Below are 26287 nucleotides of genomic sequence, written 5' to 3'. Positions count from 1 at the left end.
GACGATGCTGCAACCTTCATACCCGCACTGTCAAATCGGCGTGGCATGTCGTGCGTTTGCTGCGTCAGCTTGGATGGACCTGGTCGAAGACCCTTGACAGCGGTTCCACGGATTGTCGTGCGGTTGTGCGTGGTATTGTACCTGCGTGATATCTCTCGTGTGTGCTGTGTTTGAATCTGCCAGAGGGCGTAGGAGGGTGTGTACAAGGTGTGACAGGCAACGGATTGGTGAGACGAGAATGGACATTCCGACGGGGCACCTCTGGGTGACGAGAAGACGTTCATTGGGGAGAGGAGAGCGCAGCCCACATGACGTGAGCGGGCTGCTGGCCTTGTTTCAAGGGAACGTGCAGATGGTGCGGTGAAGTTGGAAGAGTTGAGAAGAGATGCATTCGAATTGGGGTCTGGAGTTGGACATTCGTGGAGTTGGGGGGCAGCAACGGCACACACCGATTGGCTCCACGGCGTGGGATCGAGTCGCGTTTCAGAAGGTTCATCCTGTTGTCCTCGTTGCGCCGCACTTGCCGGGGTCAGTCGGGTTCTTGAGGGATTCGGCCGTTTTCACCTTGACCGTAACCTTGACCGGGCACTTGCCGAAGTGATTTGTGATTCTGAGAGAGCGAGTTGTGGTTGTGCACGGAGAGTGGCTTTTTGGAATCAACAACTCTGAAGACAGGGGCCATATGGTGGTCAGATCGACCGCTGTTGCTGCTGCTTCTCCTGCTGTCACCCAATCGACGCAAGCATCCATCAATTACAACATGGTCATCGACGGGTCGCCTGGTTTCTGCATATTCATGCTGCTGCCACTTTGCATATCGATGCAGGTTTCTGCGGTCAGCCGCACCTGCGTGTGTGTATGCCTCCAGAGACTGATCGACGGACGACATGCGTACTCTGACTCCGTACATGCACTTTGGCATTATACGCCGTATAACAGCATTTGTCCAAGGTATAAGATCAGAGTGTCAGTTGATGTGGATGGATATCGAAGTTGGTGTTGTTGCCAGGAGGACACCTCCGACGAGCCCCAGAAATTTCCAAACTCGTTCCTCCAACTCTGGACCTCTTTTCTTCGGACCGTCATCCTCGTTCTCGCTCTATCTCGTGCTCCTCGCTTCATCCCGCTCGTCGCGCATAGTCTCCATGCCAAGATCCCACGACTCATCGACACCCAGCAGCACCAAGCTCAGACTCGGGGTTCTCCAAGCGTTTGCCGTGTATTTTTAGGGCTGGGAGGCACGAAGCAGGTTTGCGGCTCGTTCGTTGGGCTTAGCACCCGAAGCGAAGGGCCAAGAAGTGGGAATGAAGATGAGAAAAAAAAGAAAGGACGAAGGAAACGAGACCGGGTTCACCTGGGGTTTTGGGTTGTGGGTAAGAGCAAGTCCCAGTCCGGTGATCAGATCGCCGGTGCGTCTCGTCAAAGAGGGAAAATCTGGAGATTTTTCTTCTGAAGTGCGCTGCGCTCAGACTCCGAGTTGATTCCAGATTTCCACGACGAATCGTCCCAAAACACTTTTCCCTCCTATGGAATATGTCATCATTCAGTCTCATCTTCTCGACCTATAGTCCGCCATGATAACGTTACCGAAAATGAGACTGAATTCTGTCACGTCAAGTCAGTCAAAAGTCAAATCTGGTTTCCCTATCTTCTCGGCGCTCGAGAAGAACGACAGCAACATGAACTAAAAACCGGGCCGCCTCATCTCCAAAACTCTCTCTCCGCGAGATATAGTACATGAGCCGTCTTTTTGAGTTCGATCGTGTGCCAAATCCTGCGCCGCCCCCTGGTCCTGTCCCGCATGGCAGTCACCGAACGCCGACCACGTTCCCCGGCCGAGGAAAACATGAAACCCGCCCACCCGGCGTCAATACCGAACCTCAGATATATCGCCAATAGCGCCACGTCCGAGTATCAATAGCGCGGGTGCCGGATTCTTGACAGCGAGGCCCGTCTCTGCGCAAACTGCTCCGTTCTGTTCTTAGAACTGTCAACTGTCACGAACATACCTTACCGCACCGAAGCCGCTCCACGATTATCATGTTCTGGTCGAATACCTTCAGAGGGACAAATAAAAAAGCCCGCCGAAATCAATGAAAGAATAGATTTTGATATGATGTATTTGGACTGTCGCTTTCAGTTATGATCAACAAGTTCCCACAGAAGACAACGAAACGTACGGCCGGCCTTGTTTGCAATCCATAGACCTGGCCGGATATCATAGTTCGAAGATTTGAACCTCAGATATGTCGACAGAAAGGACTCTTCTCCACTCTCACAAGCCAAGACATGCACACTTGCCAGTCAGCCGCAGAAAGAGTAGATGCCGTTGCCGATGCTTCAGTATGATCATCATAAACACCGTCACGAGTAACCCGCCGACGACATGCCGAGCCGACAACGCAACCGCTATGTACCCATCTTCTTCCATATGCCATCGAAATCGACTATCAAGTCGCATAATCACTTATACCCATCACCTCGCACAACCACAACATCTTGACACAAACCGACCACACACGCCCTCCCTCTCCCCCGCGCTATATGTCCGTGCTTAGCATGATGACAGCCGGCCTGACGTGAATGTCACCCGCGACGATCACCTCATGCCACAAAAACAACCCGTTAAACCTTTTTCTCGGGTTGCGACTGGCTTGGGAGATTATGCATCTCTCTCAGCCCCTACCAAGTCCCCTTTCCTGCGTTTCCTCGAGCGTTTACGACACTCGACGGCAAAACATGATCGGAAACGAGTGGTAACGCTATCCCACTTGGGCAATCAGCTCCCTTGAATGGTTACAGCTCACCTTAGGCAACCTCTTCTCGTTCAAGATGTCCAGTCAGCTGCCTTCTAGTGTCAACTATTGACGACACTCGTTGCGGAACTGGTGTCAAACTGGCTGCTTGCTACCCCCAAGCCTCAACCCTCGACAACTTAACCGCTTCTCGCTAACAAACCACCACATGCGACCACACCCACTGGAGAACTCGGGATCCCGTCCGCTCTCCCATCGATAAACCAGTGAGGGCCAGAGTAGTAGTCGGGTCGGTGACGACCGGCGAATGCCTGGTGTTGCATGTATTCTTTTTTCGTTCTTTTTGCATGAATTTCTTACGAATCTTCTGGCTTTCTCGGCCGCCCGCTTGAATAGCATTCGCTCGTGGCGACTTGTCTCTGCCGGCCTACAATACTCGCTCGCCTCTTCGTGCACACAACCTCTCATCAGTTTGCAAACATGTGCCACGGCACGAGAACCACACCCCAGAGCGCCAACCAGCCATTCACCTCCCTCCGCGATGCCACCGCAGAGATATCCATCCCGGCCTCGCGGATAGCGGTTTCGACCGGTATGTGTCCGTCGGTCTCGCCTAGACCCTCGATATACTCCAATGCATCTTTCTCGCCTCCGCGTCCGTCCCTTGTGTTGGCGGATATTCCGTTGACTGTGTTTGAGGGATGTGTGCCGTAGAGTTCCCCCTCGGTAGCATTGGCGAGACTCGTTGGTAGGTAGGTGTCTTGGGGAGCCGAGGGCAGGGGAGTTGGAGTTTGCTGTTGCTGCCGAGTGATGACGAGGCAAGTACTTATCAAGTGAAGCGCAGCAGATATGACATAGAGGGCTATGCTTATCCTCAAGCAGAACGCCTGGCGTTTGAGGTCTCGTTCGCGCTCTTCCATCGTTCGAGGAGACGAGTCCGTCATTAGGCTATTCGATAGAGTACGGTATGAAGTTGAGCGATGCTTTGATGAGAATGAGGATCTGTGTTTGGGTAGTGTGGGTGTTTCGAAGAAGAGAGAGGTGTAGAACAAATGGCTTGATGAGAAGACGTCAGCCAACTGAGGCGACCGACTGGACTAAGGTACGTTGCCACTCCGCGGTAGAAGAGCTCACTAGAGAAAGAGCGAGCCCTGTATCAAGGGATCGACTGTAGTAGAGTAAGAGCTATCGGATGCGGTTGCTTGATGAAGCTGTTGCTTTGAGAAGTTGCTGCCTCCCTTGGTTCCTAACACGAGCATGTGTTAGATCTACCTTACTTCAGAAGCTGAGATGGACATCCCATCGTCCAACCATGCGGGCTGAAAACTTAGCTAGGAGGGCTTGCACATATCTATGGGCCTATAAACTCTCATCGTGTCGAGTGCTGGGTATTGCACTTATATCGCGTCCATGTGGAAAGTCATTCCTCAAGGTGTTGCATGATACGAGGTTTTTTTTTCGTTTTTGTTTTTTCGTAGCTCGCGATGTCCTCACTTCTTCATCCCATCGTCGAGACATATTTGGAGGGAAGGCCTCGCCAATGGTAAAGATGAGGAACAGGCAAGAAGCACTGCATTGGGTAGAAGGAATAACACGCAAACGAATAACATCAGAGTGCACGAAAGTGTCCCGAGGCAAGAAGAGCAGAAGCAATATAAGTAGGGGCTTGAAGCCGACTCTATTGCTGTCGAAGGAGAATTCCCTCACCCAACGCCTTGGTATATCCGTTTCTACCGGGGTATTATCGATTAATCCATCATTAGACCTTTGCTTGCAATTGATGCTGAACAGCAAAGCATCCGAAGCAACTTTCAAGCTCATAGACGTACAACGTCAAATTCGACGAGGGATATTTCCGTATGCCTGCTAGGAGAACAACGCCGTATGCCATGCCATTCCTCAACCCGAAGACTCCGTTCTTCGCCAAAGGGTATAAGCCGTATTTCCATCCGTCGTCAAAGTGAATGCACAAAATGTACAATGAAGTAAATAAACAAGTGTGGGTTTACATCCACACAGTGAAGAAGATCATCACGCCAACGAGGCCGATGGCCATGCCAGCGATCTGCTTGGTCCCGGAGCCCGAGGGTCTTTCGGGGGCAGATGATTCGGCTGACTGGGTAGGTGCCGCAGAGCCGGATGCACCTGTGCTGGCGCCAGGCTGTGCCGTTGGGCTCGAAGAGTAGGAGCCCTTAAATGTCTCCCCGAGAGTTGGCAAGGCGACATCTCCGTCGACAAGCCAGCCACCTGTGGCTTTGGGGCATTCGCGGGTAGAAACACTGCTGGGATTGTAGTCGGACTTCATGACACCGGTGGGTGTGATGGCGGCCCATTTGGACTGGAGGTTTTGGAACTCTGGAGAGCGGGGAATTGGAGTGCCCTTGCGAGTGAAGCCGTCGTACACGTCGCCGGTGGTGATGGTCTTGGAAACCTCGGGTCCGTACGACACAATGCCATAACGGTTCTCTTCGTAGATCCATTCATAGACCATGGCTCCGCTCCAGTCGTCAACCATGGGCTGACTGAAGATGGCGTCCTGGTCGTCCCACGTGCGTGGACCTTCACCGGTGATGCAGCCCGTCTCAGTGAAGAAGATTGGGACAGGGAACTGCTCAGCCATTGCCTGCAGGTTCGCGTAACCGGACGTGTTGTAAGTGTTGGGGTCGCACCACTCGTACGAGTTCAGACCGAAAAAATCGATGTTGTTCTCGGGCTTGCCGCCGCACGTGAGGTAGTCCTGCAGCATAGGCCGCAGCTCGGCAATATCGGCGGCGGAGTAGCCAACGGGAATCTTGCGGTAGCCCTTCTTGTCGCGATAGGCCTTCATGTCGCGTGTAGCGGCCTTGATGTAAGGGGCGACCTGAGACTGGTTGTTAAGCGCGATAATCTCATTGCCAACAAAAAAGCCAAGCACGTTGTCGTATTTGTGGAAGACGTCCATGACCTTGGCGTACGCATTGAACTGCTTCTCGTTCCAGTAAGGAGTATTCTGACATGACGGTTAGTGCGAAATGCAGCAAGACGGTGCGGGATGACTGACAGGTAGGATGTACGAGTCAAAAGTGTCGAGATCGATGAGGGTGTAAATGCCAGCCTTGTCGAAGACAGACATGCACCCATCGTGGTTGGCCTCGGGGTCAACATGGTATATGCGAATTGCATTGGTGCCCAAAGTCTTCATGAGGTCAGCGTCGCGGGTGCATTGGTCGGTGTCAACGAGCGGATCATCTGAAGAAGCTTCATGTTAGACGACGTGCTTCGTAAGTGTGTGTAGAGGTGAGCTGGGCTAACCTGGCCTCAGTTGGTAGGCAATGCCTGCAAATTGCGTCAGCTTGCAACATTCTAGAAACGATGGGGACGAACGATTGGCGCGTACCTTTCATAAACCATTGTCTGCCCTTCTCGTCGAAGAACTTGTTACCAACGATTTCGATGGGTGCCAAAGCAGTGGCAGTGCCAAGCAGCAATGCCGAGAAAAAGCTGATGACTCGCATGGTGCGAAGGAATAAGCCAGATCCAAGCTCGTAACAAGCTTTGATTAGTGATAGCAATTGGGCGATGGCTGGGAATGCGGCGGTTGGTGATGTTCAGAAGCTGTGGTCCAAAAAATCTTCCAGGCCCAGGGTTGACGATGATGATGTGTGGTGAAGATGGATGTAGTTGTGTTCGTTTCCAACAGATGTCGTCAAAAAGGTGATTTAGGCCGAGGCAACACCTCGCCGCAAGGGCAGGCGGCAGCGATCTTCGAAGCGAGGCAGACTAGAAGGAATGTTGAGACAATTGTTGCCGTCGAGTCGAGTGTGAGTCCAGTGTGGGTGACTCCTTCCTCGTCGAGTCAAAAGTCGCCTCCGAGTTTCTTCCTTCGTTGCGGCGCGGTTTCTCCAAAGCTCTCAGCTGAACCCCAAAATCCAAAAATACGTATTCCTTCCCGTTGCAGGCTGCACAGCACCTCTCAGCTTTTCCAACACTGCCACAACTGCGCAATGACGGACAGGTTCAACGGTCTTTCTCGACGGAAACGACAGTGAGGCAGAACGACGCAATCGTAGCAAGCACGCTCGAGGTTCGACCGGCGAGGCGGAAGCAAAGCAAGAAGAAGTTGGGTATCGTGGGTGAGCAGCTTCAGTTCGAGTGACGTGACTGACACTTGCTGGGGGGGATAGAAGCTGTTTTATTGCCTCAAGCTCGCCGGTGCAGCTCGACGCGGGACACACTCCGAACGAACAACATGGCCCTGGTTTTTCCCGCTCCCCTGTCAACCATTCTCACAATCGCCCTTCTCTTTCTCTTTTTGGACTTGCATCCCACCTCTCCACACACGTGGAGTGCCAAACGAACGATAGAGAAAAAAAGCAGCCTGCCTCACACTAAGGCAGGAGACGGAGCTTGGAGCTCGCTCTGGTGCTAGCGAAGCCTCGGACAGGGTGGAAAACGACCGGCGAGCAGGGTTGCTACAGGAGGGCAAAAACGAACAAGGACTCAGGAGTTCAACAAGCTTGAAGCAACGGAACAGAACAAGGGCGGCTGCATGGGTCTGGATCAATGGAGGTGCGCCATGTTGTGCCATTGGCGGCGGGCCAGGGGGGCGAGCTAAGGGTGTCTTGATTGTCGCCCTCGCCCGGCCGATAACTATGGAAGTCACAGAATCTGACTGGACAGCCATCAAGCGTGCTGCGTGGGTGGGTTGATGCAAGACGGCCGCCGCCAGTAAGCAGGCAACCAGCCTCTGCTGCCATGCGACTCTGCAAGACGTCGACGCGTCTCTCGGTCTGCTTGACGGATATGACATCTTTCCTCCAGGGCTGATGGCTCTCCAGAATCCTTCGACTCATCCCGGCCTCCGTCCATCGAGTACCGTTCTCCAGTATTCACGCATGAGGGCCCTAAGAGCGGGGGAAGGTAATTGACCGAATAACCTCAATGATAACCTCACCTGGGAGGATACGCTGATCAGAAGGAAAAGGGATCGACCCGATCGTCGTCAAATTTTGCTGTTGTCTTCCTGTCCCCCCCCACGGCCACGGACGGAGACAGCGCGCCATCCACCCGCAGCCACGCCGCCATTGATAGGTGTCCAACCGCACTGCTCTATTGCGGTCTTAACCCAAAGATTGGCCCGCATCGTCCTTTTCCGCTACAAGCAGCCTCGTCTAGCTGCTTTACGCCACGAGTCGGTGGCCCGGGAAACGACCGAGCTTTTTGGCTGATGTGTCTTGGGTTGTCAGCTAGGGCTTCTAGCGTTCTGGCAAAAAGCATCCAAGGACGGACGACAGACGCCAACAGCGCGATTTCTCGATTGCCACTCGGAAATTCCATATCTTTCTTCTTTCATGCCGCTGCTCTCGCCCGTTATCAAGAGTCATGTCGGGTTAGCGGCCTTCGACAACACGCCTGTTTCACGACTTGCCCTTGTCCACAGCAACGAACTCAACGGCGAAAATGCCGTCTACGCTTAGATTGAAACTGTCGGCAACGCGACCAACCCAACCTCCAGGCTATTTGCTCTAGCCTCGCTCTGTTCCGTCTCGCGTGCTCGCCTAGCCCGGTCTACAGGCTTAATTGCTTAGATTGGCGACGCTTACACGACGTCCAGGACACGGCTTGAGATTGTCTTCGCTATTTTCCCTGCAGTCATCTCTGATTCAAGGCACAGGTCGCGGCCCCCAATGTCATCGGCGGCAATACGGCAAAAATAGCGGCGGCCTTCTGATAGTGCCTATTTCGCAATGAATATGACGCAACGCACTCAGCGCAGCGTTCCATTCGAAATCCCTCTTGGCTCTGCAGTCAGGCATTTCTTGACGCGGACCAGGGTAGGCTTTGATCCCTGGCCCATCCTCTTCTCGATCCTTGCCCGCCGCTGTTGCAACGGCCTCTGCAAAAAAAGCTCCAAGAAGCCCAGGCATCTGTTTCGTTTGAGAAGCACATCAGCTCCATTAATAATAAGGGTCAGAAGGGTTCAGGCGGGGAGAGCGCAATGACAGGCGGAGGGCCCTTCAGAGCTCAACGTCATCAGTGGACCCAGGCAATTGCTGAGGTTCCCTGCTGCTGCGACTTTGTGAGGCACTTGAACGCACCGGGGGGCTCCGTTGTTGCAGCATCCCCATTGCTGGCTTGCTTCTGAGTTCTGGGAGCCTCCTTATCTCCACACTGGCTGCTATCGCCGGTTACATTCAAAGTTGGTTGGAAAAAGGTGGCGACCCGGACGAAGAGGCCTCTTGACTCCATGCAATGGACCGTCCTCTGCATCAGTGACACGCCGCGCAGCATCTGCGCCGCATACAGCCATACGATGTCTCGAGTCCGCCCAGGCAACCATCAAACGACATGAAATGAAGCAAAGTCAAATGTTGCTTCTAACTATCAATTCGGGCGGAAAATGAACCCGCAATGGTTACACAGATTTGCATCTTTGACCCAACACCCAGAACCCTTTGTGTGACTTCCGGCCGGAACCCGAGTCTTCAATCCCGATATCACAACATCGTCCCATCACAGACGAAAGCGGAAATGCAAAACGCAAACGCGTCCTCGTTGGACGGCGTCTTGCATAGACTGAAACATGAAGGGAGGCCCCTCGACGACACCATCCCGACTCAACTCGTCTGAATTGACGACCCCGCGTCGCCCAGAGCGACACTCAACGACTCAGACATGCAGGCGGGGTTGAAGTCGACAGGATGCACCGACACGAAGGAACCAACGGGGAATAGAAAGGGTCTACGGATAAGGGTTGCCAAGCAGACAAGCCGATCGTTCTCGGCGTGCGTTGGACGATGGTTACGATTTCTTGACGACACGCGGCACCAACACCACTTCCTCACATCCATCCAGAAAGAGACTAGAGAACCTCCCAAGTGCTCGACAATCGCCCCGGCATTCGCAACGCATGGCCTTGGCTCCCCTCAAAAGAGCTTCCAGCATCGGGGAAGCTCTACACCGACGAGTCCGGTAACGACGTGCGGAGGCATCGACGGCACCGTCCTCGACCCGAAGCTGCCGGCTTTGTCAACGTTCAAGGTGAGCCAGATGAGTGTGTGTGAGTGCTCTCCTCCTCTCGCCGAGACGCTCGCGCAAATGCTCTTTTCGGCACTCTCCAGCGGGAGATCTCTCCACACTCCAGCTCCCCGCAAGGTATCACGCGAAAGCGACGGGCGACCAAGAAGAAGACGCAAATCTGCAAGTTTAGTCGAAGAGCTCCAAGAATCTTTCGCCCCTGCAGCTAAACCTGACGGCAGGGCGAGACGAGCAGCCTGTTCTGTGCAAGCCCTTTGCGACAGAACACACAGACAAGCGTGCCAAAAAAGACTGAACAGGCCTCCCAAACTTTGGATGCGGGATTCCAGAGGCCCCTGTTCCAGCGCTGACAAGTTGACCTCTAACTGCTGCTCGAGGATTCGTCCAGATTACACTGTTCACTCGCAGATCACCATGTTCACTTATACGACGACGTGAGAGATTTTCTGATGCTGCTCACATGTGAACAATAGCTCATGCTCCTCGATATCCCGCTCCAGCATGCAAATGCAAAAGCACTAAACAAGACAAACAAGCACCGCAGCGGCGGTCCACCCCCCTCCGGCAAAAGCCTCCGGCCGCCGCCCCCCTCCTCCTCCCCCATCCCATCGCCCCCCGTTGAGCCTCTTTGGATTTCCGTTTGTCATATAAACTACCCATTCGACAGGAAATAGCATCGCGTAACAGGTAGTACAGATAATGCCATACCCGCGCCCAGCGATTCCCCCGGAGGCCACCCGGCCAGAGGCCATCGGATTCGCCCTCCTTGTAATCGCGCCGTAGAGACGGGAGTGCTCCTTGTACAAAAAGGACTGACGCTCTCCTCCTCCTCCGTTGTGATATGACGCTTTTTTCTTGCTGAGGCATATTTTCCCACACGCAGCTTCAGCCATAGCGTCCGAAAATTTCAGTACCGGCGTCTCACAGCTTTTCGTTGCTTATTCTCACGGCCATTTTCCCGCAAGAGGGAAGAAAAGCAAAACATGTTTGACCTTTAAATTCGCTACAAATCGAACGACACAGAGTCTCCCGGGAAACGGCCTCCCTTTCGCTCCGCTAAATCGGTACAGACATGCCTGCGTCAATAAATCGCGGCAGTGGTATCGCTGAGCAAAACGTCCCTAATGATATCCGAGTTTCCCGTAAACGGACGCCTTCCTCCGTTTTTGTTTTTATCTACATGAGATTCTGATGCAAGACCCAGATGACCTGGTATGGTATCGATGTCGAAAACTGCGCCAATCCAATGGAAAAAGAGACAAAGAAAAATATCCCACTTCGTCGACGACCCGGCGTGAGCCTCTGCCTTCGCTAGTCTCCAACATGTTCTCTCCTTCACACTCCAACGCGGTACGTCGTCAGTACACCGGAGCTTGATCGCCGCGTCCTCCCTGAACAGCGGGGCCGGAGTCCCACGGCCCTGGAGACCTGACCGGGGCCACCCGAATGTTGCGAAGAGCCGTGAATCCAGCCCCGAGTTCCCGGTCCTCCCGGTCCTGGTCGCTGCTGGCCATACTACTGGCCCCGCTGTTGTTCGACATCGCACCGCTACTGTTTGTTCTCGAATGAGCAAGAACTCTCGGGCTCACACTTCCGCTGAAGCTTCCACTGTCCCGCCGGGTGGTCTGCGACATCGAGTTTTGTCGGATCGGTTGCGGCATCAGTTCGGCGTTAGGGCTGACGGCCTGGATTCGCAAGTGCGACATGCCAAAATCCCAGCCGCCATACTGGTGTACGCAGTGCGGCTCGGTGATGCCGCAGTATTTCGTGAGGGTTTGGTAAATCTGCGTCTGAACCTCGAAGGCGGGAGGACGGTCGTTCGGGTTTGCGGACAACATGCGAGCTACGACATGCATCAATGGCACGATGCCTTTGAATACGGCCCCACCATCGGACTCGGACGTCTTCTTCGTTGCCTCCTTGGCCAAAGTAGACATCCAAGATTCAACTTGGCCGAGGTTTTTGTGGAATGAGGAGTCCAGTACCGCGCCTCCGCGACCTGGAGTCTTGTGCTTTGCCGCGCGGTGAGCTGCGAAGCTCTTTGTCGTCTTCTTCACGAGGAAGCTCATCAAATCCAGTATAACGCAACCGAGCGAGAAAATATCGGCAGCCTGCGGGCTTAGCTGAGGGTTTGGTGTACTCAACATCGCGTTTGGGCTGCTTGGGTTATCGCTTCTGGGAATCGAGAAATTGGTATGCGTCTCTGGAGACGTCGACATGGCCAATGTTGCCATGCGCCCCATGGGACTGGTCGGACCGCCTGTTGGACGAAACCACTGCTCTGGCGCCGCATAGTCATACGACTCCCGATCGAAGGAGTTCTTGTCCGAGTACCCGGCTAAGACCTCGGGGTTTAGCCTAGTAAAATCAGAGTAGAAGATGTGGAGTTGGCTGGTGAAGAGAATCGTTGAAGGCTTGATATTTCCATGGGAAAGCCTTCGACTGTGCAGGTAAGCAATCGTGTCCGCGAGGCAAAGGATCCAGTTCATGACCATTCGCCTGCGATCTCTCTTGGGGAGATTCTTGAAGGCTGATGGGGTGTTGGCGAGAAAAGACTTCAAGTTGGAGTCGGTAGCGGGTGTGAAAAGAGCATATGCTGCTCCGAGCTGAGTGTAGGATGCGTAGTAGGAGACCAAGTGGTCATTTTGAACCCCTCTGATGTTGCTAATTATCTCGGCGAATTCGTTCTTGGAGAGCTGACTTGGCCCATTGCCGATGGGAATGCGCCGGCGGTAGAAGATCAAGCCGGGGCAGTTTGGCAAGACGACTTTATCGACGGCATTGTTGCCTGCCGTACGACGCTCGATGACCTCCAGGGGCACGATCTCGTACTCATTAAACACGGTGTGATCTCCGCGTTGAAAAGGCTTCAGCAGGTAGTTGAACTGGCGGACGAAGAACTTGCGCTCTACTTTGTCGTCCCTGGTGGCGGTCAATTTAAGGCGGCCGATATGTTCGGGGGAGACGGGCAGGTCGCGATCATCCCACGAGTCGTCGATGATGCCGAAGATTTGGTCCGGAATCTTGAGGTCGACAAGAATTAGGAAGACGCGCTTGGCTTTGGTGTTGATCCAGTCCCAGTAGGTGCCGTCAGTCAACCCACCACCAAAGGCCAGTGGGCGGTCCAGACGCTCGATTTCCTCGCGAATGAGATGCTGGCAGACGAACTGTCGGGTGACAGTAGCGTCGATTCTCGCGGTATCCCACCATTGACCCATGGTGGAGAACAAACGGTTGGTGATGTCGTAAATGGGCGTTCAGTTCAGCCTTGTCGGACGGCGGGCTGGCCGTGCCTGGTTGTGTCGATGTACCGTCGCTTTCGGTTTGCGTTGCTTCGCCTTTCGTGGACCCTGGAGTTGCTGTGACGTGCCGGCCGCCTAGGACGCTGACGACACGGACTGCATAACCGCGAGGCTCTCTCGAACCCGGTTCAGCTTCACACGGAGAAGCTGTTGGCGGGACGTGGAGGTTAGGCTCTGGGATGAGCTTCGCAGGGGAAAATCAACGAAATTTTGGAGATGTGTGAGGTCTACGTTTGAGATGAAGCAGATCAGTTCGGTACGGGGAACGGAATTATTTTCATGGGGTCTGAGGTGCGCCGGGTCGGTTTGTCAGGACAGGTTCCATGTCGAGTCCGTTCGTCCCCTTCCTCGTTCGGGCCCCTCAGTTAAAGGCTTGGGAAAGCAGCTTACCCTTACCTCTTGCCTTACCTAATGCGCTTCATGTGTACTTGCTTCTGCGTAAGGTAGTCGAGGTACCTCGCCAACAATACCTAGCACCACCAACACCAGCACCAGCACCAACACGGCACCCGTCTGCAGTTGCCCACATCAGCAGTCCACGGCAGCATGGGGCGCTTTTTTGGCTTTTGCCTTTGAGCACGCAGCGGGCGGCACAGCGGGGACAAGGTCAGCAATGGTAGCAGAGGCAAAGAGCGCTACCCCGACATGGACCAACGTAGCGAGAAGGCCCTGGCCTGCGGGCGCAAGCTCGGGTGCAGGAGCCTTCAGTCTCACTCTCGCGTGCCTCTTCGGGGAAGGTTGTACCAGTACTCTGTACCGTGTACATGATCGCCAAAAAGTCTTCGATTCTGGAGGAGTCTCCCTTCCCCTTGGCCCTCTCAGGCTTCCCCATGCCTCGCAGTCTCCTCGTCGGTCATTGAGCAATCCAGGCCAACCGACACGTTGTTGTCGAGTGAGTAGAGTAGTTCATAGTAGACCTCGTGCGAGATGACAAGGCTGCAATGTTCTCTGAAGTTGAGGTAGGGCCGCTTGATCGTCTTGTAAGATGGCTCCAAAGTCCGACAGTTGATGGCGTTGCTTATCGCTCTTCAAGGCTTTGGTAGGTAGAGAACTCTACTCAGTAGCTTGCATGAATTGTAGTCTTCATTGGCTCGATAAAGCTCGAGATAAGAGCCCTTGAAGCCTGATGAGTGGCTGTCAGTAACTCCTTGGTGTCACTGCTAAGGATGCCACTCAACTTTGGCAGTAGCAGCCCGCCATATCTTCGCTGGATGGCACACCGCATGCACTGTCCAACACCACCTGAGAGTACCTAGTGCAGGCCAGGGCTGCCAGGCGAGCAACCCCTCATTCGAGCAAATTCCTCGTTCGGCGCATGGGGGAACGCAGTAAAGAGGCAGGCTTGGCAAACGAAGGTGTTGTGAGGGAGGTCCATCGCACGCGACACCGATGACGCCCTTCTCTCCTTCTCCCCTTCTTCCCGCGCAGCCATCCCTTCTCTGGCTCTGGTACGCTGAGCCGAAGACCCCAAAGGACCCCTCCATCAGGGGCAGACCAACGTCATATCCAACTACGGCGTAGTGTAGGTAGGTAGGTGTTGGTGGGGTATCCCCAAAGCGTAAGCGTGGTGCGGCTGGCAAGGGGACGGCATGTCGAAGATACCCCCACTCGGTATCTCTCTCTGGTGGTATCCTCGGACTCCTCACTGTTGCAAAATCTTGAACAAAAGTCCTTTTGTCGAGCTCCGGAGGCGCCGTGGAATGAGGAGCGACAGGAAGGAGCTGTGCGAGATGAGCAGCATCCCAAAAATGATGTGTCTCGGCGGGGGAAAGCGATTGTTGGCTCCGCGAACATGCTTCCATCAGCCAACAGGCAAATCGGAGGGGCGCACGGCGCAGACGAGCGGGCGTTCGAGAAGTCTGGCCGCCGGGAGGGCGGCGGTGGGAACCGGCAGGCTGGTCGTCGCCAGGATTCCTAAATTCCCAAATGACACCCAACGTCGCAAGCTCGTGCCCCGGTAAATTTAGGCTCGCTGGCGTCGTAGAATGACCTGCTCTCTGGTGACCTCCGCAGAAGAGACCGAACAACCGGCGACTTAATGATGGCTCCAATCATGTATTCGGGTTTGCCATTTTCGGAATGCTCATGCTGTCGGAGCTCTCCTCTTGACGCTTGGCTGAACCCTGAATCGAGCCACAACGACCAAGGCTGGACTATCGTCACAATATTAGCTGTTGAACGGCCCGTCGCGTAGCAATATGCCGTTGGATGACATGCAAAGTGACCGGCTGATACTGCGGCCTGGCGGGCAAAATGCTGCGGTCGGAGTGGGCGATGGGCTGATTTCTCTGCAACTCGCCCGCTCGATAGACAACCAGATTATGGTTGTCTTGATTCGTCTTGAAAGGCACAGAGAGGTTGACCCAGATCGGAGATGGAGTTTGAAGGATCATGATGCAGGATTCATCACGTAAGGAATGCAGTTGTAAAGGCATAGGCAAGGCCAGGCTTAGCAGAGCGAAAGGGAAGGAAGGAGGTCTGGAGTCTGGACTGTCATGGGTGCCCGGGGTCGAACCTGCTCCGCAAGTACCAACCCGCTCCGGCTGCCTTAAGTACAGGTACCTTCCACCGATTGCTTCCTCAATCACAACGACTGAATATGCAGCATCATAATAATTGTCTCTCTTCCGTTCAGACCCGTCTACTTTCTCCGTCTCTCACCGTACAGTACCCTGTCATTGCTAACTTATCTCAACTTCCTGATCAGTCTAGAATGACATCAATCGAGGACTCATCTGATGGTATCGGGATCGATCTGAGACGCATTTCTTCTGGTATTTTCTGAGAATTACAGTCCTTACCCTGGTGACGATCCCCCATATCAGTCCATACCTGCGGTGTCTAAGTCTACAATAATCTATGGTTAGTCCTCGCCCGACAAGTCTAGATGGAGGCTTAGACGGTGGACTACACAGAAGACAGTCATCCTGGCGTCGCGAAGTCCATTTCCGCACGTTCAGGGCGGGAAAATGTCTCGCCCGCACTTCCTGGCCCGCAAACATCTCCCTTCCCTGTCTTGTCCCTCTCTGACATCTGACAGAGTTACAACTCGCAACGAGAGCATGTAGCCCAGGAGTCTAATACATCCTGCATCCTACTTTTTTCTGCATTACAAACCTATTATGTATAGGGCGATCTGCTGACTGTATCGGAACCTCAACCTTCTTCGAACACAGCAGTTACCAGCTTCGGCAAGTCAAACTGATGTCTTGGCAGAGCAAGCTCTGGCCGTTGGCAAACGTCGGGATGAAAAGAAATTCAACCTACCTTGATTGCCAAAAAGCCAAGTGCAACAATATTTCTGAGCCAAGGCTTGTCCATTCGCCTTGGCGGAATGCATCGAAGACCGCAGAAGAGTGTTGACCAGCATGTTCGTCTCATTGGCCGGGTCTGGGTCTTGGAATTCGCAAAACGGGCGCTCGACTCAACCAGTGTCACCAGATGCCGTCCAAGCCGTTAATCATGCTGTGAGTCCTCAGCACGACGTTGAGGAGCCACAGCCCACAGCTGATCAGCACAGTCACGCTAACGTCACGTCGACACGAGTTACACAGACGTTTCTGAAGTTTCAATCTCGTCGTGTCACCAATCTCACCGCTAATTGGCCCTTGGGGCTGATCAGCCATGGGGGGCTTCGGTCTACGAAAAGAGGCAAGCGCTCGACGATGCCTTTGACGGGCAGATGTCACCAGGATAAGCGCCCGCTGGATGTCGCCGGCGGCTTTGTTGCACCCTCATATTGCTGCTCAAGCGGCTGCTATTTCCGCCAAAACTTTCAATTCTCCTCTTAGCTCATACTTCTGATAAAGAATGCTTGTTCAACATCAGAGTTGCATACTACATCTACATCGTCTTGATGAATACTCTCATCAGACGTACCTCAGGAGCCATGACCGATTGGCATCTGCTTTTGTCGACGAAACGCCTCTGACGGAAAACATTGACTTCGGAGATTGATAGCCTACTTCACATCACCAAAGCGCTGTTGCAACGCGGCATGCAGTCTTCCAAAAGCCCCGTCATGCCATGCCTGGAACTCCTCCCACTCGCTATCCGGCAACGTCTTGCTCAGCATGCGCAACCACCCACCGACAATGATGTCCCCGTACGAAGGCTGGCTTCCTAGCAAAAACGGTCCCGCCGTATCTCGGTGGAACATGGCAGCCAGGTCGCGAAGAGCGTCCCGAAGCGAGGCCTTCGTCTTCTCGCGCGCCTCACCGTAGAGTCCCAGATCGTCCCAGGACTTCAGCCCAGCTCGCCGCAAGAACTCCGCCTTGATCGCGTCTTCCCACGCCGGATCCCAGCTCATCCCGTGTGCCATCAACTGGGCGTGCAAGGAGAATGCCATGTCGACATTGTTGTTGAACCGGGCGTAATCGGCGTGGACGTCGTCATTGCGCTCTGACAGCGGCACGAGGGATTCACCTCCGGGAGGCACGTAGTCGAGCTGCAGCGAAGGGAAGAGGTCTCCAGCCCCGGCGTTGGGGAAGTTTTTCTCCAGGTAGTTGGCGATGTCGAATGAGTCGCCGATCGCTGAGTTGGTGTTGGAGTCCGTCAAGATAGGAAGGGTATAGAAGTCCGAGCCGTCTGCGAATTTGCGACAAGGCGGCACACCCAGGCCGCTGCGCACTTTCTCGATCTCGGGTGTTTGGACCCATTGCGTTGAGTAGGCAACTCCCTTGAAGTTGAGGGCATATCGAGCCTTCCATGGGTTCGGAGCACATGTGTTCTTCTCGTAGGGCTGCGCGAAAGCGACGTCGTAGAGAACCATGCTCGAAGAGCTGGTGGCGCTGGTAGAGCTTGCTGTCATGCTGTTACTGCTCGAGGTTGTAATATGATCTTCGCAGCTAGGTTGGCTGTATTACTGGAGTTGCTGTTGACGATCTTCAGTATTGCCGAGTTGCTTTTGACATTGCCCACTGTTGAGATATATGTATTCAAGACGCGCCTGCTGGTATCCATTGGTATTACAGCTGACTGTATGTCTCAGATGATATCATACTTAAGCGAGTGGCTTATTCTTGACCTTAGCTGATACACTTACACACAGCTCAACATCTACCTGCAGGTAAGGAACCAAAATGGTCCAGCTTGGCGGCTCTTTGCATGTTCCCATGCCAAAGAGCGCGGCTATTCGTACGGTTCGAGACAAGATGTATGCATTATGAGTAAGAATGGCGCGCCCCGTGCTAACGGTTACTGTACTTTAGGCCTGAGTCATGAGTGTTCAGCTCCAGGAACCCAACTTCTTTGAACGAACACATTGAAACCGACAAAGGATGCGTTGTTGAGCCTCATTAGCTAAGCTCGAAGATGTTAAAAGGATGACGAATCTCGGCTTCCTGAGTAATCAAGCTGAGGACGTCAATTACGTCTCGGCGGCTCCTAATTCTAGTGCTGAAATGAGCCCAGTGCCCTGCGGTGGATGGCGGTGAACAGCTGCCGAGTTTCGGATTCACGGGGAGTTGAAGCTGACTGGTTCGGGCGAACCTCGCGGGCCTTCCGTGCTGCAAATCAGATACGGGGATACCTGGACCTCGCGGGGAAGCTCGCGGTCGGTCAAGGTACCCCGCAAACAGGCTGAATGCATGGGCCCGGTGACCAGTGCCCCGCAGTGCAGGGCCCCAAGCTTCCCGGCTTCCAATTGTTAGGGGAGTTGAGGCTACGACATTTCAACTCTAAATACGTAACGTGGCCAGCATCCCGTTGCTTGGTATCAAACTGCAGCTGCTTTCCTTCGACGACGACTAAACGACTGAACGACCGAACGACCGACGGTGCCGAGAAACTCCCCGCAGCATGGCCTTTTGAAGGGCCCGAAATTCCTTCCATTCTCTCGAACGCGCGACAGGTCGACTTTTTTGTGTTTCTCGTCTTCTTCACCGCACAGCCAGATTAGTCTCGTGGCTGCTCCTACGTCAAAATGCCCGACTCGATGGAAGCTCCGCTCATGGACGGTCGCCCGGACCGGGACGACGAGCTGGATTATGTCGAGGATGAAGAAGCCGATGTGCTTCCCGATTCTTTCAAGCACACTCAATCGAGGCCGAGTCTCTTTGTTTGGCTCCTTACGTTTGCTGCCGGCATCAGCGGCTTGTTGTTTGGATGTATGTTTGGCCCGTGCGAGGCGCTCCGAAAGACGAGACAACATCAATACTGACCAAGTCGAACCGCAGACGATACCGGCGTAATATCGGCCACGCTTGTTTCCATCGATGACTCCCTCTCGAACCGAGTCCTCACTTCTTTCGACAAATCCATCATCACATCCAGCACCGCGCTGTTCGCCCTGCTCGTCTCCCCCTTTTCCTCCATCGTCGCCGATGCGCTGGGCCGCAAGCGCGTGATTCTCGTGGCCGACATCCTGTTCATCGTCGGCGCCTTGCTGCAGGCATGGAGCGGCACGGTCACGTCCATGGTGTTGGGCCGAGCGATCGTGGGCGCGGCGGTCGGCGCCGCGAGTTTCGTGGTGCCTCTGTACATTGCGGAACTGGCCCCTGCCAGCCACCGTGGTCGGCTTGTGACGATGAACGTCTTGTTCATCACGCTGGGTCAAGTTGTCGCGTACATCGTCGGCTGGGCTTTTGCGGTCTACGGCGATAGATCGACCGGGTGGCGATGGATGGTCGGCCTGGGTGCCCTTCCTGCGGGTCTGCAATGCGCCATTCTGGTGTTCATGCCCGAGTCGCCGCGCTGGCTGGTGATGGTGGGCAGGTCTTTGATGGCGAAGAAGGTTGTTGAGAAAGTCCTTGGCTCAACCGTTGGTGCCATGCGAGGTGCCGAGGCCGTGGTCAAGGAGATCGAGATTGAGATCAGACAGGAACGAGAAGTCATGAGACGGGAGGGGACACCTCGCCTGGAATGGTGGGGTGGCTGGCAAGAGCTGTTCTCAGTCCCGCGAAACAAGCGCGCGCTGGTTATCACGTGCCTCCTTCAGGGCCTCCAGCAGCTGTGCGGTTTCAACTCGCTCATGTACTTCTCGGCGACCATTTTCACCATGGTGGGCTTCGGAACGCCGACACTCACGTCCCTCAGCGTCGCCGTCACGAACTTCCTGTTCACGGTCGCGGCGTTGTGCCTGATCGACCGCATCGGCAGGCGCAGGATCCTGCTCTACTCCCTCCCGTTCATGATGGCGGGTCTGATGCTGTCGGCTTACGGCTTCTCCTTCACCGACGTCCGCACCGAGACGGTGGCGGCGACGGACCCCGGCAGCACGGGGCCGGGCGCGGGCGGGGAACGCGGGGCGGCGGTGCTGATTCTCATCAGCATCATGGTGTACGTGGCGTCGTACGCGCTCGGCCTCGGTAACGTGCCCTGGATGCAGAGCGAGCTGTTCCCGCTGGCGGTGCGGTCCATCGGCAGCGGCGTGTCGACGGCGACCAACTGGGGCGCCAACTTCATCGTCGGACTGACGTTCCTGCCGCTCATGGACGCCCTGAGCCCGTCGTGGACGTTTGTGCTCTACGCGCTGGTTTGCATGGTGGGCTACGGCCTGATCTGGCGGATCTATCCCGAGACGTCGGGACTGAGCTTGGAGGAGGCGACGAATCTGCTCGAGGACGGATGGGGTGTCCGGCGATAGCCGGCCCTGCTCGATCTGACGGGAATCTGCATCGGGGGGCAGATCCTTGGCGTTTTTAAGGGTTCCCCTTGTTCTTCTTCACATTTTTAGACTAGTTTAGCGATACAACATGCAATCTACAACATTATTGTACACGACTCCACGTCTGTTCCTGGTCGAATACTTGAAGAGTGACGACGGATAAGTAGGGCAATATCAGAGGCAGTGGGGAATGGTTACAATGGAAACATAACCGTAGAGGACTGTTCTCAAGACGGATCGAATTGACTGGACCCTTCCCGTGAATCAGACTGCAAAATCTTCGAGCTTTCCGCGGCAAAGCGACGGAGGGCGCCGCCGCCATTCGAGATGCTTCTCGAAAATCTGGACGTCGAAAACAGGACCCACCCATCCACTCGGAATTTTTGCCAGGGACGCACGCTGGACCGGGAGCGGATTTAGACGAGCGTTCATGTTCCAATCCCGGGGGCTCGGGCGCGGATCGCGGCAAGAAGCGGCATTGGGCTGTGTTGGGCCTCGGCGGGAGGGCCAGAAAAGAACCACCGAGGCCGTTGACAAGGTGTCGGGTGGATGTTTCGATTGTTGATGGGATTGTGAGGGATCCACGATCGTCGGCCTGTCAGCGGAAGTTTTCATTTCACCACGCAGTAGAGAAGAACGGTCTGTATCAGGTATCGTCGCCCAATCCGCCCGATCATTTCCTCACACCGTCTCTTCTCTTCAATCCATCTGAACGCGTTTGGCCAGCGATTGACCTGACGGACGGGATGGAACTGCACGCTGCACAACACCGAACGCACCACTGCCGTGAGCGGATTCTTATGCAGGATCCATTCGGCGTCCAGGACGCGAGCCGAGGCCGAAGGAACCACGTTTTTAGTCAGTGCAGGTTTGATGTGTCAAATTGTCAAGCAGGGTGACGTTTAAGGCTGATGACTAAAGGGCGTGCAATGTCATTCGATGGGGGCCAAGTCTGAGGCCGAGGCCGAGAAGGTCCAGAACTTTTTTACTCGGTCTTTTTTTCTCGTCAGCTTTTTTTCCAAGTTCTCCCCGCCAGTGTCTGACTTGGCTTGGCATTTTCTTTTCTTTCTTAACTCCTTCCAAAGTCCAGCCGTAGCATGACATCACCCGGCTTTAGCCTCCGTGCAACCCGCGCCTTGCGTCGGATCCGACCGGTACGTTGCCGCTAGTATCCCGGCTTGTTGATTGGGTCCCGCCGGGAACTGACAGAGATCTGCGCGCCCTTGTTCAATCTCTTTTTTCTTTCGTTCTGCTAGCTCGAGCCTTTCCGAGACCTGTGGAATGTTCTGTACAAACTCTACAAACTCTGTTGGAAACTCTGCTTATTCCCGGGCCACACACCGGAACTGTGAGGGTTTCTTTCCGATGAGATGATGGAAGTTTAAAACATTGGGCGGGGAAATGATTGACGAACCCGTCATCTGTAACAACACCGCCTCAATGGCATACGAATCTCGTGGTCTCACCCAACAACTGGCATAAAAACTGAAGCCCGTGACTCTAGCCGCAGAAATAGAACTCCATCCAGGTTCTATTGCCGGGTGCCGCCTCCGGCCCCGTCCGGGCCCACCCTTTTTCCTCTCTGCACCTAGTCTTTTTTTTTTTTCCATTCCCTACCAACGTCGCGTTTTTTCGTTCCGCGGCAAGATGCCGAGTGTCCATCCATCCATGCCCACCCCTTGCCGAGCTGTTTGCCGAGTGTTGAGAGGACGGCGCCGCCGCGACGAAAAGAGAGATTCAGGAAGAAAAAAAAGAGGGAACCACCATGACTTGCGACCCAAGTGGGACTAACACGACGGAAGACCCATCCCTCCCCTTGCCTCTCTGCTTGGTAACCGGGGAGATTTGCGCTGCCAGTTCCCAATCAGCTGAGAGGAGAGTCATTCGTGGCTCATTGACAAATTCGATTTTTTTTTTTCTCCTATGGCTTGCCCGTTTATCTCCATGTGCTCGGCCTTTTCGCGTTCTCCTTGGAGGTTTTCCGTACCCCGTACCCGTTGCCTGATCTTTAATCATAAACGGTATTAGTGAAAGGAGGGTTCCATCCGCTTACATACCTGATGTGTTTGCCAAACCAGAAAACCCACCCGCTCACTAATTAATGACCTCCTTTTTCGTCTGAAGTTTTCTTCTCCCTCCTTTGATCGATCGTGTACAATCCCCTCTCTTAAGACGAAAGGGACATCCTGCGACTGTCCTGATCGCGCATCTCATTATATCCCCAGTTTATTCCCCCTCCTCTCCAGAGTCCGCGCGCAGCTCCTCTCTCCGTCGCCACCGATCTAGACTCCTCAAAATCTGACCGGCGTCCACACTACTCCGACAGCTTTCAGATCGAGCTCCAATTCTCCAGCAACATTGCTATACTCTGACGTAGCTGGCCGTCACGCCGCATAATAGCTCCGACCTACAAGTCTGCAACAGCGCAACATTGCATTGGTCCAGTCTTACGACAAGCGAATCCTCCGCGCCCTTTCGAAACCTCAAACCTCGGCAGATCGCCAGTATTTCACCTCGGGAGCTCTAGCATATCAACCCGATCTGCACCTCTCACTCAGCAAACACCCAAAGAACCACCACCAACCACCGGCATCGTCCAAACCACCAACAATGGCAATGGACGAAGTCGACCGCGAACTCGCGGCCGCCGAGCGCGCCGCGTCCCCCGAGCGCTACCACGGCCGCGAGAGCCACGAGATCGAGCGCGTGCTCTCCGGCTCCTCGACCTCGTCCTCGTCGTCCTCCGTCTCCCGCGCGCCCCGTCCGATCGCCCGCACCGGCACCGGCATCAGCCGCGTCTCGACCCAGAACGACCTCGAAAGACACCCCACCGCCCTGAGCCGCATCGCGACCGCCCGCAGCCAGCACTCCAACACCGTCGGCCGCAGCATCAAGAGCAGGCAGGACACCAAGCCGCTCCCGCCCATGGGCGCCGGGAAGCCGTACCCGCCGCCCATGTCGGACCGGGAGGATTACGTCGTCGAGTTTGACGGACCTCTCGATCCCCTCCACGCTCAAAATTGGCCGATAAAGAAGAAGTGAGTTCGGCGCCCATCGTGCGACTTGTGCAGTCGGGTCTTGTGTAAGTGTGGTTACTGACGAATCTTGGCATGCAGGTTGCTCACTGCCGCTATGCTTGGCTTTACGACTCTTACCTCAGCTTTGTATGTCTCTATCCCCGGCCATCGTGTGAAACTTGTCTAACAGTGTAACAGCACGTCGAGTATCTTCTCAGCAGCGACGCAAGTCATTGCAACGGAATATAACGTCTCTACCACGGTTGGCACACTTGGTGTTTCTTTCTACGTTCTTGGATTTGTAAGTCTCGCCCTCGTCCTCAGCCTACACATCCTCGTCACCATCATCGTCCTCATCTTCGTCGTCGAGGTATTCCTCAGAATCTTTGTGTTCTACCTGATCTGAGTCCATGGCGGAGCCCGTGCGCTGTCAGTTGTCCGTGGGTACCCACGGTTCTGCAATACGGCCCCACCCGGCCGGCCCCGCCCCGATCATCATCTCATCTCACCACTCACTTAATCACCAACATCTGAATTGCTTCACATTCCACAATCAAATTCTCAAGTACTGACTGCAAAATGACAGGCTTTCGGACCATCCCTATGGGCCCCGATGTCCGAGCTAAAAGGAAGGCGAATTCCTTTGATTCTGTCAATGTTCGGTTTCTCAATCTTCACAATCAGCACCGCCGTCGCAAAAGACCTTCAGACAATTTTGATCTGCCGCTTTTTCGGCGGCTTCTTCGGAGCGTGTCCGCTGGCTGTAGTCGCGGCCGTTTTCTCCGACATGTTCGACAACCGCACCCGTGGAACCGCCATCACCGTCTTCTCCATGGCCGTCTTCACCGGTCCACTGCTCGCCCCCTTCATCGGCGGCTACATCGTTGAGTCGCACCTCGGCTGGCGCTGGACCATGTACATCCCGTCTTTCATGGGCTTTCTCGCCTTCTTCCTCGACCTCACCTTCCTCGAAGAGACGTACCCTCCCGTCATCTTGATCTCCAAGGCATCCGAGCTGCGCCGCCGAACGGGCAACTTCGCCATCCACGCCAAGCTGGAGGAGGTCGAGATCGACTTCAAGGAGCTGGTGAACAAGAACTTCTCGCGCCCCATGCGCCTCCTCTTCGGCGAGCCCATCGTCACCGCGCTATCCGTCTACATGGCCTTCATCTACGGCCTCCTCTACCTCTTCCTCACCGCCTACCCCTTCGTCTTCCGCGGCGTCCACGGCTTCAACGCCGGCCAGTCCGGCCTCGCCTTCTTCGGCATGATCACCGGCCAGCTCATCGCCGGCGTCACCGTCCTCCTCCAGCAGCCCTGGTACCTCCGCAAGCTCAAGGCCAACAACGGTGTCCCCATCCCCGAGTGGCGCCTGCCCAGCGTCATCGCCGGCGGCATCTTCTTCGCCGCGGGCATCTTCTGGTTCGGCTGGTCCGGCTACCGCCGGGACATCCACTGGATCGTCCCCGCCCTCAGCGGCCTCTTCACCGGCTTCGGCCTCATGTCCATCTTCCTCCAGGCCCTCAACTACCTCGTCGACGCCTACCTCATGTTCGCCGCCTCCGCCATCGCCGGCAACACCTTCCTCCGCTCCCTCTGCGGCGCCGGCTTCCCCCTCTTCGCCAGCTACATGTTCAACGGCATGGGCATCCAGTACGCCTCGACGCTCCTCGGCGCCGTCGCCGCCGTGCTCGCGCCCATCCCCGTCATCTTCTACGTCTGGGGCCACAAGATCCGCGCCAAGAGCGCCTACGCCCCGACCTTTGCCGCGCCCGCCGACGAGCCGGAGGAGGAGGAGGAGGGGTCCTCCGAGGAGTTCGCCAACGGACACTCGAACGAGAAGCCGCCCTCCGTCGCCGCGCTCGACGCGAGCATCCCGAGGACGAGCGGCAACAAGGCCGAGAACGCCGTCTAAATCTTTCTGTTCCCTGACATCTACATACACACATGTTGTGGTACATACGCGCCTCTGATATACGTACGACCTCGGTCTATGAGAGAGAGAGGCTTTTTTTGAATGGTTTCCTGGCATATGTTGTCTTATTACACTGTTTTGAAAGATACCACACCGGTTCAGGAAAGGAAAGGAAATGAAGGCCACGGCGTGCGATAGAAAAAGCGTCTGATTGAATTTGGGAACGAGAAAAAGGTTTTATGCATAGCATCGTTCGTCTGATGATACCATCTTGCATTTGCCTTTTTTACTACCATACCCCCCCCACCCATATAGTAATCCTAGTTTATACCCAGAATGAGAACTAAAAAAGACAAAATCATTGAAAAAAACAAATTGCTTTTTTGACATGAGATTGAGTTTTGGATGAACGTCCGTGAACACCGCACTGACAACAACTTTACGAGCTCTCCCGCACCGAAATCCGGAGGCATCCGCTTGGACTATCGCCAGACCCCGCAGTTGTCAGCAATCCTTCGGCCCTCTCCTTGTTCACCTTATGCCGAAGACGGCAGGTCGGATTGTCACCGTCTTTTTTTTCCTCACGGGGTGATTCACGTCGCATGCATTCAAGCTTTCTGCCGCTGCGGCCTGGATCGACTGATTACCGAATCAGGAAGGGAAATGAGAGGCCT

The 26287-nt window shown here is 54.8% G+C and overlaps 6 protein-coding genes across 6 annotated transcripts; 3 read left to right on the top strand and 3 right to left on the bottom strand.

Annotated features, from left to right (window-relative positions):
- Window positions 1-4761: 4761 nt before the first annotated feature.
- CkaCkLH20_04792 (glycolipid anchored surface protein) lies at window positions 4762-6250 on the bottom strand (the record flags this gene model as incomplete). Its single annotated transcript, XM_038887511.1, has 4 exons — window positions 4762-5745; window positions 5797-5984; window positions 6048-6071; window positions 6133-6250. 4 exons carry the CDS (start codon window positions 6248-6250, stop codon window positions 4762-4764), a joined length of 1314 nt encoding a protein of 437 aa, XP_038747118.1.
- A 4881-nt stretch (window positions 6251-11131) lies between these two features.
- Window positions 11132-12991, bottom strand: CkaCkLH20_04791 (protein kinase domain-containing protein; the record flags this gene model as incomplete). Its single annotated transcript, XM_038887510.1, has 1 exon — window positions 11132-12991. One exon carries the CDS (start codon window positions 12989-12991, stop codon window positions 11132-11134), a length of 1860 nt encoding a protein of 619 aa, XP_038747117.1.
- A 4045-nt stretch (window positions 12992-17036) lies between these two features.
- Window positions 17037-17885, bottom strand: CkaCkLH20_04790 (uncharacterized protein; the record flags this gene model as incomplete). The annotated part of the gene is made up of 1 exon (XM_038887509.1): window positions 17037-17885. One exon carries the CDS (start codon window positions 17883-17885, stop codon window positions 17037-17039), a length of 849 nt encoding a protein of 282 aa, XP_038747116.1.
- Window positions 17886-18998: 1113 nt separating this feature from the next.
- CkaCkLH20_04789 (uncharacterized protein) lies at window positions 18999-20660 on the top strand (the record flags this gene model as incomplete). The annotated part of the gene is made up of 2 exons (XM_038887508.1): window positions 18999-19182; window positions 19252-20660. The coding sequence occupies 2 exons, from the start codon at window positions 18999-19001 to the stop codon at window positions 20658-20660; spliced, it is 1593 nt and encodes a 530-aa protein (XP_038747115.1).
- A 2631-nt stretch (window positions 20661-23291) lies between these two features.
- CkaCkLH20_04788 (uncharacterized protein) lies at window positions 23292-24104 on the top strand (the record flags this gene model as incomplete). The annotated part of the gene is made up of 3 exons (XM_038887507.1): window positions 23292-23719; window positions 23798-23845; window positions 23897-24104. The coding sequence occupies 3 exons, from the start codon at window positions 23292-23294 to the stop codon at window positions 24102-24104; spliced, it is 684 nt and encodes a 227-aa protein (XP_038747114.1).
- A 249-nt stretch (window positions 24105-24353) lies between these two features.
- Window positions 24354-25613, top strand: CkaCkLH20_04787 (MFS multidrug transporter; the record flags this gene model as incomplete). Its single annotated transcript, XM_038887506.1, has 1 exon — window positions 24354-25613. One exon carries the CDS (start codon window positions 24354-24356, stop codon window positions 25611-25613), a length of 1260 nt encoding a protein of 419 aa, XP_038747113.1.
- Between the last annotated feature and the right edge of the window lie 674 nt (window positions 25614-26287).

The sequence above is a fragment of the Colletotrichum karsti genome (assembly GCF_011947395.1).
Source record: "Colletotrichum karsti strain CkLH20 chromosome Unknown Scaffold13, whole genome shotgun sequence".
Lineage (NCBI taxonomy): Eukaryota > Fungi > Ascomycota > Sordariomycetes > Glomerellales > Glomerellaceae > Colletotrichum > Colletotrichum karsti.
Note: the sequence above shows the minus strand (reverse complement) of the source record. Positions and strands in the feature narration are given on the sequence as shown.